At 37.9% G+C, this 12,343-nt stretch overlaps 1 protein-coding gene across 1 annotated transcript in view; it reads left to right on the forward strand.

Annotated features, from left to right (window-relative positions):
• The window catches only part of abcc12 (ATP-binding cassette, sub-family C (CFTR/MRP), member 12), a 17,975-nt gene extending 7,124 nt beyond the window's left edge, over positions 1–10,851 (forward strand). The window contains exons 14-31 of the mRNA XM_079843491.1: positions 995–1,067; positions 1,227–1,430; positions 2,935–3,069; positions 3,183–3,279; positions 3,658–3,723; positions 3,819–3,908; positions 4,032–4,135; positions 4,220–4,408; positions 4,917–5,143; positions 5,293–5,430; positions 6,112–6,301; positions 6,405–6,494; positions 6,593–6,782; positions 7,004–7,163; positions 8,798–8,876; positions 9,472–9,585; positions 9,666–9,830; positions 10,244–10,851. Of these exons, the coding sequence (XP_079699617.1) occupies positions 995–1,067; positions 1,227–1,430; positions 2,935–3,069; positions 3,183–3,279; positions 3,658–3,723; positions 3,819–3,908; positions 4,032–4,135; positions 4,220–4,408; positions 4,917–5,143; positions 5,293–5,430; positions 6,112–6,301; positions 6,405–6,494; positions 6,593–6,782; positions 7,004–7,163; positions 8,798–8,876; positions 9,472–9,585; positions 9,666–9,830; positions 10,244–10,336 (2,404 nt within the window). The 3' untranslated portion in view covers positions 10,337–10,851. The remainder of the gene's footprint in view (positions 1–994; positions 1,068–1,226; positions 1,431–2,934; positions 3,070–3,182; positions 3,280–3,657; positions 3,724–3,818; positions 3,909–4,031; positions 4,136–4,219; positions 4,409–4,916; positions 5,144–5,292; positions 5,431–6,111; positions 6,302–6,404; positions 6,495–6,592; positions 6,783–7,003; positions 7,164–8,797; positions 8,877–9,471; positions 9,586–9,665; positions 9,831–10,243) is intronic.
• Positions 10,852–12,343: the final 1,492 nt, after the last annotated feature.

Genomic DNA, 12,343 nt, shown 5'->3' on the forward strand with positions numbered 1-12,343 from the left:
GTTACAGTATGACATTTTACTGCAGGCCAAATGCCAACACAAAGTCTATCATATTATCTTCTATACTGACCAAAAGAGGAGAGCTTAATGGAGAACAGTAGATGATTTAGAGTGATTAACAGCACTAACTTGAACTTATAAGACAATGTACAGTCATGTCCAAAAGCAATGAAATTACACATGACTGCAGTCTTTCACCTTATATACTGTCATGCATTTTGTAATAGATCTTGATAAAGCTTCTACAGCCTGACCTGTACATACAAAGGTAAAAGGAAAACTTTCATGAAGATCTCAAGATCTCAAATCTCATATGATCAGCATATATGTGTAATAAAAATTCAGCTGATTAATTAATGTATCACACAGTCTTAAGGTGTGGTCACATTTAAAAAGGTATAATGTCAACAGTGTAGCGATGTGTGAGCTGTGCTTCATACAAAAGTCAAGCTTTCCGTTGCTCAATGTGGCGAAATCTGAAATGACCTGCAAAAAAATTGCCAAACAATGGTAAATGCGACCGCTCCTTTAGCCTCTCTGATATAAATATTATCAATATTAAGCAGATCAATATTAGTAGTTTTGTTTGAAACCTGACATTATTTCCGCATGGTAAGTGTGAATTTATTGAGCAAGGCCTCAGAATACAATTATTTAGACACCACTAACCCATTCATCTTCAAATAGCAAGTTTTAATTTACCTCAGTGTCAGTCCTACCATGCTCCTAGGAAGCTGCCCCTCTCACCTTTTTAACACATGTAATCTACCAGATCCTATTTTAGTGCCATGGAAACAGTGGACCGCTTTATGGTGTGTTTTTTATTGCTTGTAATGGCTTTTATTGGATGTAAATCCAATAAAATTTTAATTGGGGGTAAATTTCTGGCTCAGCTGCTTTAAATGGATGTCAAATTGTTGTTGAACATTGATCCATTTTTCTGAGATAAATTGCTGCATCCTAAAAATGTGGTTATGTTCTTGCTTTGCTTTAGGTATGACAGTGTTCTTCATGCCTGCTCTCTAAATCCTGATATGGCAATACTTCCATATGGAGACCAAACAGAGGTCTGTTTCCACATTTTCACCAACATATACAGTACTCTGATTAGAAACTTTTTTTTTTTTTTTTTAAATACAAAGGAGTAAAGTTTAAAGGAAAACATATGGGGATAATAATATTACTTGTGTCTGTCTGTATGTGTGTGTGTGTGTGTGTGTGTCAAGATTGGAGAGCGAGGTATTAATCTTTCGGGTGGTCAGAAGCAGAGGGTCAGTTTGGCCAGGGCAGTGTATTCTAACAGAGACATTTTCCTTTTGGATGATCCTCTGTCTGCTGTTGATGCACATGTTGGGAAGCACATATTTGAGGAATGCATCAAGAAAGAGCTGAAGGGCAAATCAGTCATTCTGGTCACTCATCAGCTGCAGGTAATTCACTCTAAAACAATAATAGCTATGACACAACTTCTAAAGTGTACAGAATCTCCAAATCAAAACATTGGTGAAATAGAAGCAGAAACAATTGCTTACATATGTAAGCAGTGCATATGTAAAACAGTGTGCTCATCAACATTAAATGGCATATAAATCAAAACGCCTAATGTTACCAAATGAAATGTCAGCCCAGGACGAGCTATAGGACTGTGTAAGCATTAGGGGTGTTGATGGACTCGATCTACTCAATCTATGTTTTGATAATTGTTGTGAATCCGATCTGGATGTAGTCTATGACAAAAAAGCTTTTTGCTCAAAATGTTGCTTTTTTATGAAACTTACCCACATTCAAGTGTTAATAAACAAAAAGAATACATTAAGCCAGAATATATATATATATTTTGGTTTAAAAGCAGAGGCTCTGTTCTTTTTTTTGATATATTGCATGTTCAGATATACATACAACAAAATCTTCTGGCGTCCATAAAATTTAATAAAAATGATCAAAAATGCTAGCGGCAGATGGCAACTTTTTTTAAAAACACGGGCGGGGAAAGAGTTTATAACAAAGTTCGGAAGGAGCACATTCAGATAATCTACCCAGTCAGTGCGAGGAGGTCGATATAAAAATTGCAGACTCACCTCTGTCTCATGAGACAGTTTTCTAGCATCCTATCAACTCCTCACTCTTATCTTTCCTATCCCAGCCAGGGATACGGGGGAGTACTCTTGGTTCAGGCCACATTCAGAGCTCAGAGCCCTCCCCCCGGACAGCACCCCAAAGACGCATACTCTTTACTCTATTGAATTATACAGTATGTAAATGTGAACTTGTGAATTGGTGTTTGTGAAAAGTCATGTAGGCTACATATTCTATAATGATATAGATTCATCTAATTCTGATTAAAAGAAAATGTAAATGTTTAAAATATATTCTAAGATATTGCTCTTGTGTACACTGAAACCAGCTCGAAAAATGACAAGATAAATAGCTTAATTCTGGAGGGATTGCTGATTTATAAGTTGCTTTTTGTCAACAGATGTTTCTCTCCAATATTAAGTGGTCACAGTTGTACCTGAAGTTAATATATAACCAGAGTCCTGGAGGAAGATACGATACAAAAAAACATAAACCTCATGTTGACAGTTTCATGAAGTAAACAGTAATGATTAATTTGTATTGTCGTAACACATTTAATGTATAACCCCCACATGTTGGGGAAAGGGTGTCTAAGCCTGCCTCACCATTATGTAAGGGCGGAAACACATTCTCTTTCACGCATTCACAAAATTCATCATCAGGGAAATCACACACAAACCTTTAATCGCCTTGTGTCACAGCACGTATGTGTCAGTCAGTCTGACTCAGCAGAACATCTGCCTTTTAATGCTCAAATCAGCTCAACTAGCTTTTCGCCAATGATTCTGTTGATGATGATGATTTTGTGCGCTCAGCTCAACTGATGTCCTCAGCTGCTCCGCTCCGTTGTGTTTGCAGTATTTGGAGTTTTGTGATGAGGTGTTGCTGTTGGATAATGGGGAGATAAAGGAGGCAGGCACTCACAGTGATTTGATGAAAGCTAAAGGCCACTATGCTCATCTTATTAACAACGTCCAGCTGGAACAGAGCAACGTAACCACTCTCATTTACACCTCTCTATTACTTTACACATGAAATAAGCTATTAAAATTAAAAATTGTATGTCACTGAATTTCCTCTTAATTTTTCACTTTTGGATAATATAGGAAAAGACAGAAGCTGATTCCAAAACACATGACGAACACAATGACTTTAAACAGACCAATGCAGATGAGCCCAAAATCAACGGCATAGGAAACCCAGGTAAGCGGTTAATTAAATTATGTATCTCATAGATACCCCCCCCCCCCCCCCAAAAAAAAAAAAAAAAAAACATTGACCAGGTGTAAAAGTTTTCTAGCAGTATTTTTTAAATAGATCATGAATTTTTAAATTTAAATTTGTTTTAAAATTAGTTAACAAAAAATATTTGTATTGCTATGCATTTGTGTAATTTACTTATAAATGTATTTATATGAGAAATATTACAATTATTTAATATAGTTAAATAATAGCTAAACACAATAATAAGTGAATTATTGAATGTTCATGCATTCATAAGCAACTCATCCTCTTAATGTGCACTATTTGGTTGGACAAGAATCTGCTAACTGACTATCTCGCTTTCTTTTATCTTTCTAGCTTTTGATATGTCTGATGAGAAAAATGCAACAAATGAATTACCCGAAGACTCCACAGAAACAAAAGGTAGATGTATAAACATCACATTATTATTATGAATATATCCATTATGTTCACACAGTGTATTCAGTTTAATCTTGCAATACAATGGTGTGTTTCAGAGAAAAAGGATCAATTGGTAACACAGGAAATGTCCCTTGAAGGTTCAGTTACGTTGAGGACTTACCACCAATACTGCAAATCCGCTGGAGGTTTTTGTTCTTTGTTGTATTTTTTTTTTCTCTCTCCATCTCTGTCTCTATGTTTGTACATTATAAATGCTGTAACACTGTTTCTCATTCTGTCTTTCTCTTTTCTTATTTATATCTCTGTAGGGTATATACTGGTGGTAATTGTTATACTTCTCTTCACTCTTCTTGTGGGATCAACTGCTTTCAGCAATTGGTGGCTCAGTTACTGGTTAGATCAGGGATCAGGGGTAAACACACACGCACACACACTACTACAATCTACTCATCAAGACTATCACTTTTCAAACTGTTTTCTCTGTGTGTTCTTGTAGAACAATTCCGGTTCTAATTTTACAGCAAACAGCGGTGATATCTCAGATAATCCAGACCTGCCATTCTACCAAATGATTTATGGCATTATTGTTATTGCCATGGTACTGCTGAGTATTGCCAAGGGCTACACCTTTACTAAAGTCACTCTGCGTGCCTCTTCCAAACTCCATGACACAATGTTCAAACGGGTAAGACACATTTTTTGTAGATTCACACTTCCTGAATGTTTGGTTTTAGGTTGTGTTATTCACAACCTTTTTGACTCGAAAGGCCCCCTCGATGTCAAAAAAAAAAAAATCAATTTAATAGACATCAGTCTCAGTACTGATCAGTAATCATTCATAGTGCAGAGTAAAAAGATGCCATTAAAACAAATATTTTAAATATACCATCTTTATGTTGTTTCTACATTATTTTGGTGATTCAATGTGAAAGTATTACAATATAAAAATATATTGAAAACTTAGAATAATTTTAATTAAAGTTAGATTGTTTTACTATATTAATAATAATGTATTAATGGTTGATCTAAACCCTCCTCATAGCACACAAACTCCCTTTTTAATGTGAGTGATCAAGTTTAACAGGACAGAGTTTGTTTAGTAATGGAATGTAAGCATTGTGCTACTATTTGTTCAGTAAAATGAGAACCATTTGAGAAGCCTTTTGATATCATGTGACTGTATTTTTCATCAGATCCTTGGCAGCCCAATGAGATTTTTTGACACAACTCCAACTGGCCGCATGGTGAACCGCTTCAGTAAAGACCAAGATGAGGTTGATGCAGTTTTGCCGTTCAACATGGAGAACTTTTTGCAGTTCTGTCTGATCGTTACTTTCACCCTTCTCATCATCTGCGTAGTATTCCCATACCTCCTGATCGCCGTGGCGGTTCTTGCAGTTATCTTTGCCACAATCCTATAGTAAGACACAAACATTGCACCTTAATATCATTAAAAGAGGTGTTTTTATTCAGAAGTAGAATATAAAGATCCACAATCACAGAGCCACCAAACAGGATTATGTTTTAATGCCATGAAATGTACAAACCGTAAATGTTTTCTCCCCCTAGTGTTTTCCAAAGGAGCATTCGTCAGATGAAGAGGATGGAGAATGTGAGTCGTTCTCCCTGGATCTCTCTCACCACCTCTACCATACAGGGACTCAGCACCATCCATGCCTATGACAAAAGAAAGCAGTACATTGAACAGTAAGATATTACTGACAATATATTTGGATCTATGACAGCATTTTAAGATATTATTTTTAGTTCGAAAATAATTAAGAAAGACATACAGTGCAGGGCAACATGCTGTGTTATACATCATCATGACCCTTGTGAATCATATCCTAAAATGACCAGCATACCTAATCTATAGCACACAAGCAAGAGTGTTAATATTTAGACCAACAACACAATTATGACTGTGATATTGACACAGTCCAATAAACTAGAAGTTAATATTGAAACTGAAATTGAATTGCGACACAATATTGCAAGTTACTTTGTTTTTCTCCACCAACAAAGCCAAAACAGAATTAACTGTTGTGTGGTATTTCGTTCCTGAATGAAACTATTTTTGAATGAATCAGTTCTAGTCACTACTGGTGTAATGTTGTAACCTGCAAAATGAGTCACAGTGCTGTTTGACCATATACTGCCAATCAGATTCAAAAACCATAACTAACTGGTGTATCATTTTAAATGAAGTGTAGGCCATAAGAACTGTGGTTTTTAAAGAGAACTCCATACTAAAAGTCAAAAACTAAAAAAAATTTCTCTTCACACAAAGCCAACACTCAGAGACTATGTTGCCTCCACATTACAGAAATGTAGCAAAACATCCTATGAATTCAAAGCCTTATATTGTTTGTGTGTTTCCAATAACAGGTTTAAGATGCTGAGTGACACCAACTCAAATCACTTCATGCTGTTTAACTGTGGGAATCGCTGGCTGTCATTTTGGTTAGACTTCCTGTCTGCTTCTGTTACTCTAATGGTGGCACTGTTTGTAGTGCTCAGCCCCAATAGCACCATTAACCCTTCTCTGAAGGGCCTGGCCTTATCTTACACGATACAGGTAACTCTCACAGCTAGACTAAAACAGTAGGTTAACAACTGACAGTTCATCTCATGTCAAATTCAACTAGATATCTGAGCACTTTGTGTTTATACGATTTCAGTTGACTGGAATCCTTCAGTTTGTGGTGAGATTGTCCACTGAGTTGGAAGCAAAGTTCACCAGTGTAGAGAGACTGCTAGAATATATTACGGTAAGAGACATGAACATTAGGTTAACTTTCAGGTTTCGGGCAGTTCAGATAATCATGAATATAGTTTTGCTTTGTCACTGCTTCATTGTGTGCTGCAGAGTTGTGTATCAGAGGGTCCACGAAGTGTCAAAGATGCTCACATCCCCGCCGGCTGGCCACTGGAGGGCGCCATTACCTTTAAAAACTACAGTATGCGATACAGGGACAACACGCCCATAGTCCTCAATAATCTCCACATAAATATTAAACCAGGGGAAAAACTTGGCATTGTGGGACGCACTGGATCTGGTGAGAAAGAACATATCATTTTATGTTTTTAAATGCTAAGATTAATTTCCTCTTATTGTTATAAATTCCGATTGATAATGCACAAAATGGGTTAAATTATGAAATGGAATCTATATTAAAGTCGTCATAATAAAGTTTACATAGAGTTGTGTAATATAAATGAGGATTTTCTGTCTCTGTTTCTCATGGTTTTATTAATTGCTGCTCTCTTTCTGATTCAGGGAAGTCCTCTCTGGGTGTGGCATTGTTCCGTTTGGCAGAGCCGGCTGAGGGCACTATTTTGATAGATGATGTGGACATCTGCAAGCTGGGGCTAAAAGATCTTCGCAGCCAACTCTCCATCATCCCACAGGATCCTGTACTCTTCATCGGCACTGTCAGGTGACCTCTCACCTTCCAACTCTACACTTCTATTCATTATGTCATGATGATTCAATTTACTTTACCCCTATTTTATTCACAATAAGTACTTATTCTAGCAATGAATCACCATGTCTCACTCATTCAAAAAATTACCTGAACTGAAATAGGCAACATCAATTGTGAGATATTGAAAAAGAAATTGCCAATTATCCTTGATACTTGTTAACCTTAAGTTATAACCTTAAACTTAGACACAATAATTAAAGTCTGTATGAATCGGAAGTTGTGACTGACGTATATATCCAAGTGTAAAGGCTTCTCGAATTAGAAAAAAAGGGCAGGACTTGATTTTGACTATCAGGAATTCATTGGATCATTGTTGTTAGCTAATTTCTGTGGCCATTTCATGTGAGTGACAGGTTGCTGGAGGGGAAGGACTGAAACTCGTCTAGGTATTAAGCCCCTTTTGGATTGGACTAGTTTTCTAAACAATGTCTGTGATTTCATCTACAGATTAGGATGGGACTAACATCTCCACGTTTATAAATGTTTTTCTTTAGACATGGCCGTTACAGAAGGGCATCTGCTGTGCTTGCGTGCATCACGTATGACGTATATGATTTTAAAAAATGAAATCAAGCTTAGCGTCAGTTCTGGCAGGTCACGTTAGTCAAGCTCACATCAGCTGATCACGTCTACCTATAGGAATACGACATCTATCACAGCATAGATATATAAGCTCCTTCAGTACTATCAGCAGCTGTCGCGTTCTCCAGAGCTCATTTACCCTCCTCCATCCCCAGCTCCTCCTCTTGTCTCGTCAGGATTTGGTATTCTGATTCCCCTTGAATCAGACTAAATTTCTGAATTATTTTGTACATTTAATATTGACATTAATGATATCTGCAATACATTATGTTGTTTCTGTTCTGTTTACCCAAAGGGGGGTTATTGCTGCTTTCCCTGCTCTTATCCATGTTAGGCTGCATGGATGGGCAGGGAGTTCTTGCCCAGAACAGAACCATACCGCCAATCCAAACTGTATGCTAATAGTCAATCAATCATCTTTGACGATAGTAGTCCTGACAGAATTATTTATTGATAGAAATTTAATTTATTATAAAAAACTTTAAATAATAAACTTCACATGAGTTTATAGAAGTGGCTGTTTATAATAAACCCACAAAAGTGAGCAGAGACCATTTAGACAAGTATCTTACCTGACACTGATATTAAAAAGTCTTCACAGTTTCTACGATTTGGCTCTGTTTATTAATTTTATAATTGTATTTAGTAGTCGGATACCATCCATATTGAAATGAAATGAAAGCATGCAAAATATTGGTACACAAACGGTAACTCAGATCAGGTCAAAAACACTCTGAGAAGCGTTAGTATAATATAATACAAAAACTAGTTCCGTCCGAATATGGCTTTAGACAACATTTTATCTAGTTCTTGTGCCGTTGCTTTTTATGGGTTTAAATCTAGTTAAAGTTTAGCTTTATAAACCTGGAGATGTCATTGCGACGGGGTGTAATTTTAATGTTTGTGAAAAAAGATTATGAGGGCACATGCTTTTTCAAAATTATGATTTTGATTTCATGGTGACTTTAATGTGTTTGTTTGTGTGGTTACCTTACTGTATATAGGTATAACCTGGACCCTTTTAACAACTACCAAGATGAGGAGCTCTGGCTGGCTTTAGAAAAGACCTCCATGAAGGACACGGTAAAGACTTACTCTATACGAGGCCCACAAGCAATACTGGATATAGTTTTGATGATGTTTCAAGGGCATACTTTTCTAGATCTTGTGTCAGAGGGGTTCTCCAAACATGTTCCTCATTTTTCACAGATTGGAATGGATGCTCACACTTTTTCAGCTATAGGTTTCAAACTTGATAAATATTGTCTATTTAAGAAGTCAGTATTTAATCAACTGCCATTTCTACTTTCACTGAATATGTTAAAGTTTGCTTTTCAGGTGATCAGTGCAGTGCTATGATTTCATTGTTATTTCAGCACTCACGGTTCTGCTAGGAGCAGCTCAAACATTATTAAGTTAATAAAGCCTTTTATGTGAGGATATCATTTATTGAGAGAGCAAAAAAAAGAATCACAATATAAGAGTGGGCATGTTACATTGAGCTGCACTATAGTGATGAAACATAGACGTAACGTCTGCTTAAATTCCTCTCAGTACCTTTCACACTTTGGGCCATGGTAACTTAAAAAAGAAAGGAGAAACAGCAATCGAATATAATAGTCATAGAATAAAAAAAAAAGTGTTAAGTCATCCGCACCTCTCTTTCTCTCTCTTGGAGATTGCTAAGCTGCCAGAGAAGTTGCTCTCTCCAGTAGTGGAGAATGGAGAGAATTTCTCTGTCGGAGAGCGGCAGCTCATGTGTATGGCCAGAGCACTGCTCCGTAATTCCAAAGTAAGAATACAAAACACACTCAGAATCCCCTCAAAAATATTCTTCACTCTTAAAAGGGTCTGATAAAGTTGTGTTCATAGATCATTCTATTGGATGAGGCAACGGCGTCTATTGACTCCGAGACCGACAGCATGATCCAGCACACCATCAGGGATGGTTTCCAGCACTGCACTATGCTCACAATCGCCCACAGGATAAACACTGTGTTAGAGAGTGACCGCATACTCGTCATGGACCAGGGCAAGGTAATCCACTACTTTTTATATATAAATTGACATTGCAATCAGCTAAATACAGTATCTTACTGTCCAATAGAATTATTTAAGTACTTTATTCCCCTTATGTAGCAACGCTGAAGTAAGATATTTTCTGTGATTGTGTGGGCACTTCCAATTAATTTGCTGCTATAGGTAAATAATAGGAAGAATAACAGAATGCTGTAAATGGTAAAATACTTTGCATTGTGTGTATGATTACGATAATAAATTAAAATAATATGATGACAAATATCAGTTTACAATATCAAGCAGCATAACGGTAGTTTTTGTACAGCTAAAATAAATGCAAGTGAATGAGACCGGAAGCCTCGACACAATCAAGTTACTATGGCCGTGCCTGCTCTTACGTTGAGTAAGCCCTCTTTTATGTTTTCTCCCAGGTGGTTGAGTTTGATCGGCCGCAGGACCTGATACAGAGGCCGAACTCTCTATTTGCATCTCTTCTAGCAGCAGCTAATCAAGTGAACTCCTGAAGCACTCTGAAACATTCTCATACTGCATGTTGTTGCAGAATTTGACAGATACAGGAAGTGGTTTACCACATCTATACATTACTCTTACAGAATGCGTGTGTCCTTATACATCAATCTTTACATATAATATATCACTTTTATGAAGAATACACCATAGCACATTGCCACACTTCTTCAACATACATTTATAGGTAAAAGCATGTGGTTTTGCACTTTTTTTAAAGGGGTAGTTGATTATGATTTCACTTGTTAAACTTTAGTTAGTGTGTAATGTAGGGAACACACAACAAGGGGCGTGAGTTTATCATGACAGAATATGCTAATCAATGACTTGAAGATAGTAGTAACTCCATACCAGCTACATACATTCATCAACTAACCATTAAGGAACATCTTGTTGCATTCAACATGTTGTCACTTCTTCTTGAGTCTTTCCATCATTGTCCAACTCCGGTTTCATTGACAGTTTCATTGCCTGTCTGCATGAGGTCATCAGAGCAGCTAACATAGATTGTAAAAAAAAATATGGACGTAGTGTCCGTGAAGTCACCCATAGGTTTCTGAAGAGCGTTTCTAGCCTAAAGTGCGCCTAAAGCCTAAAGTGCGGCCGTTGCCATTTTGGCAGCGCGTCACTCCCGGGTAACTGAAAATGGGCAAAGACGAGCTAACAGGTGGTGTGGGTGGAGCTAACCGACAGCAGACAAACGACCAGGGCCCTGTACCAAATGGCACTCTAAACCCTCACGGTCTTCCTCTGAGTCCTCACTTTCACAAAGTAATGCCGCTTTGACTGCCGGGAAGAAGTCCGCTGCGTAACCGGCACCAGTGCAGGCTGAAGGCAGGTCGCGAGCACCCTTCTGAGACCTAAAATGACAAATGGGATACCCTGCGGTCTCGTGGACATAACGGACACGCGCACGCAACGGCCATTGTAAGTTCACAAGACCAAAAGTGCACATGAATTGTGCCATTTGGGACAGGGCCTAGTAGTGACAGCAACGCAATCCACCTGCACTCAAGTGACCACGCCGTCACTTATGCAGAACTTTAAGGCGTAATATAATTTAAACTAAAGTGTTATAAAAAATTTCACCCCCCTCACAGTTGTCATGAAGGGCAAAATTAGCTGTATAGACCAAAACCACAATTTGTACCAGGCTGTAAATATGTTTTTTTTTTCTGCTGTAAATTTGGGCATTTTAACATTGGTCTCAATGAGATTCTGCTCCCTTCTGGAGCCTGTCCCTAGCGGCCAGTCGATAAATTGCTGTTTAAGTCACTTCCATATCGGCTTCAAGAGAATCTGGGGCCATTTCTCAATATGCGTTTTTGTCTGTACTTGTGTTCTTGTGGACTTGTGAAACATCATCAGTCGCTGCCCAAGTACTGTTCCAATTCAAAGTTCACATCTAGGACAGTTCAAATCTCCGGATGTGTCCTTGATCCGCCCCTTTTATCGAGGATGCATCGACAGGTGACTTGAGTGGACTTGAGACAGACAGGTATCCCAGAATGCATCTCGCACCAGCCAACAAGCGTCAGTAGCAGCAGTCTAGCGGATGAGAAAAACCCACGTAACTTCTTGTTATTGTGTCACGAAATGTAGTTTTAAGACTTTTTCAGTCGAGAATGTACTCGTTTAAAGCTCAAATCTGTGGTTTATTTATAAAGAGAGAGCCTATTTGAACATTTGATCTGGAATTTCCAGTCGATCAGCGGACGCTCAGCGCTCATTAACCCTGCCGAGAGCAGCCTTTCCACGGCTAGTCCTTCTGACGCCTGCCGCTGGCTCTGATGTCTCTGTAGTGGTTAAACACGAGATATAATTTGTATTGTGTAGATCTAACGGGCGATCTTTGGTCTCATGAATCTATTATTTGTTCCCTGGCAAATCGTTTTGGCTGAGGGCAAAGAGAAGTTTCATAACTTTATATTTTTATGCTATTTAACTCTACCATTGCCTACTAGAGTGCTGACTTTGTATGTTTGACTGAATTGTTCGCTTTA

This window comes from Gobio gobio, assembly GCF_949357685.1.
Source record: "Gobio gobio genome assembly, chromosome: 2".
Lineage (NCBI taxonomy): Eukaryota > Metazoa > Chordata > Actinopteri > Cypriniformes > Gobionidae > Gobio > Gobio gobio.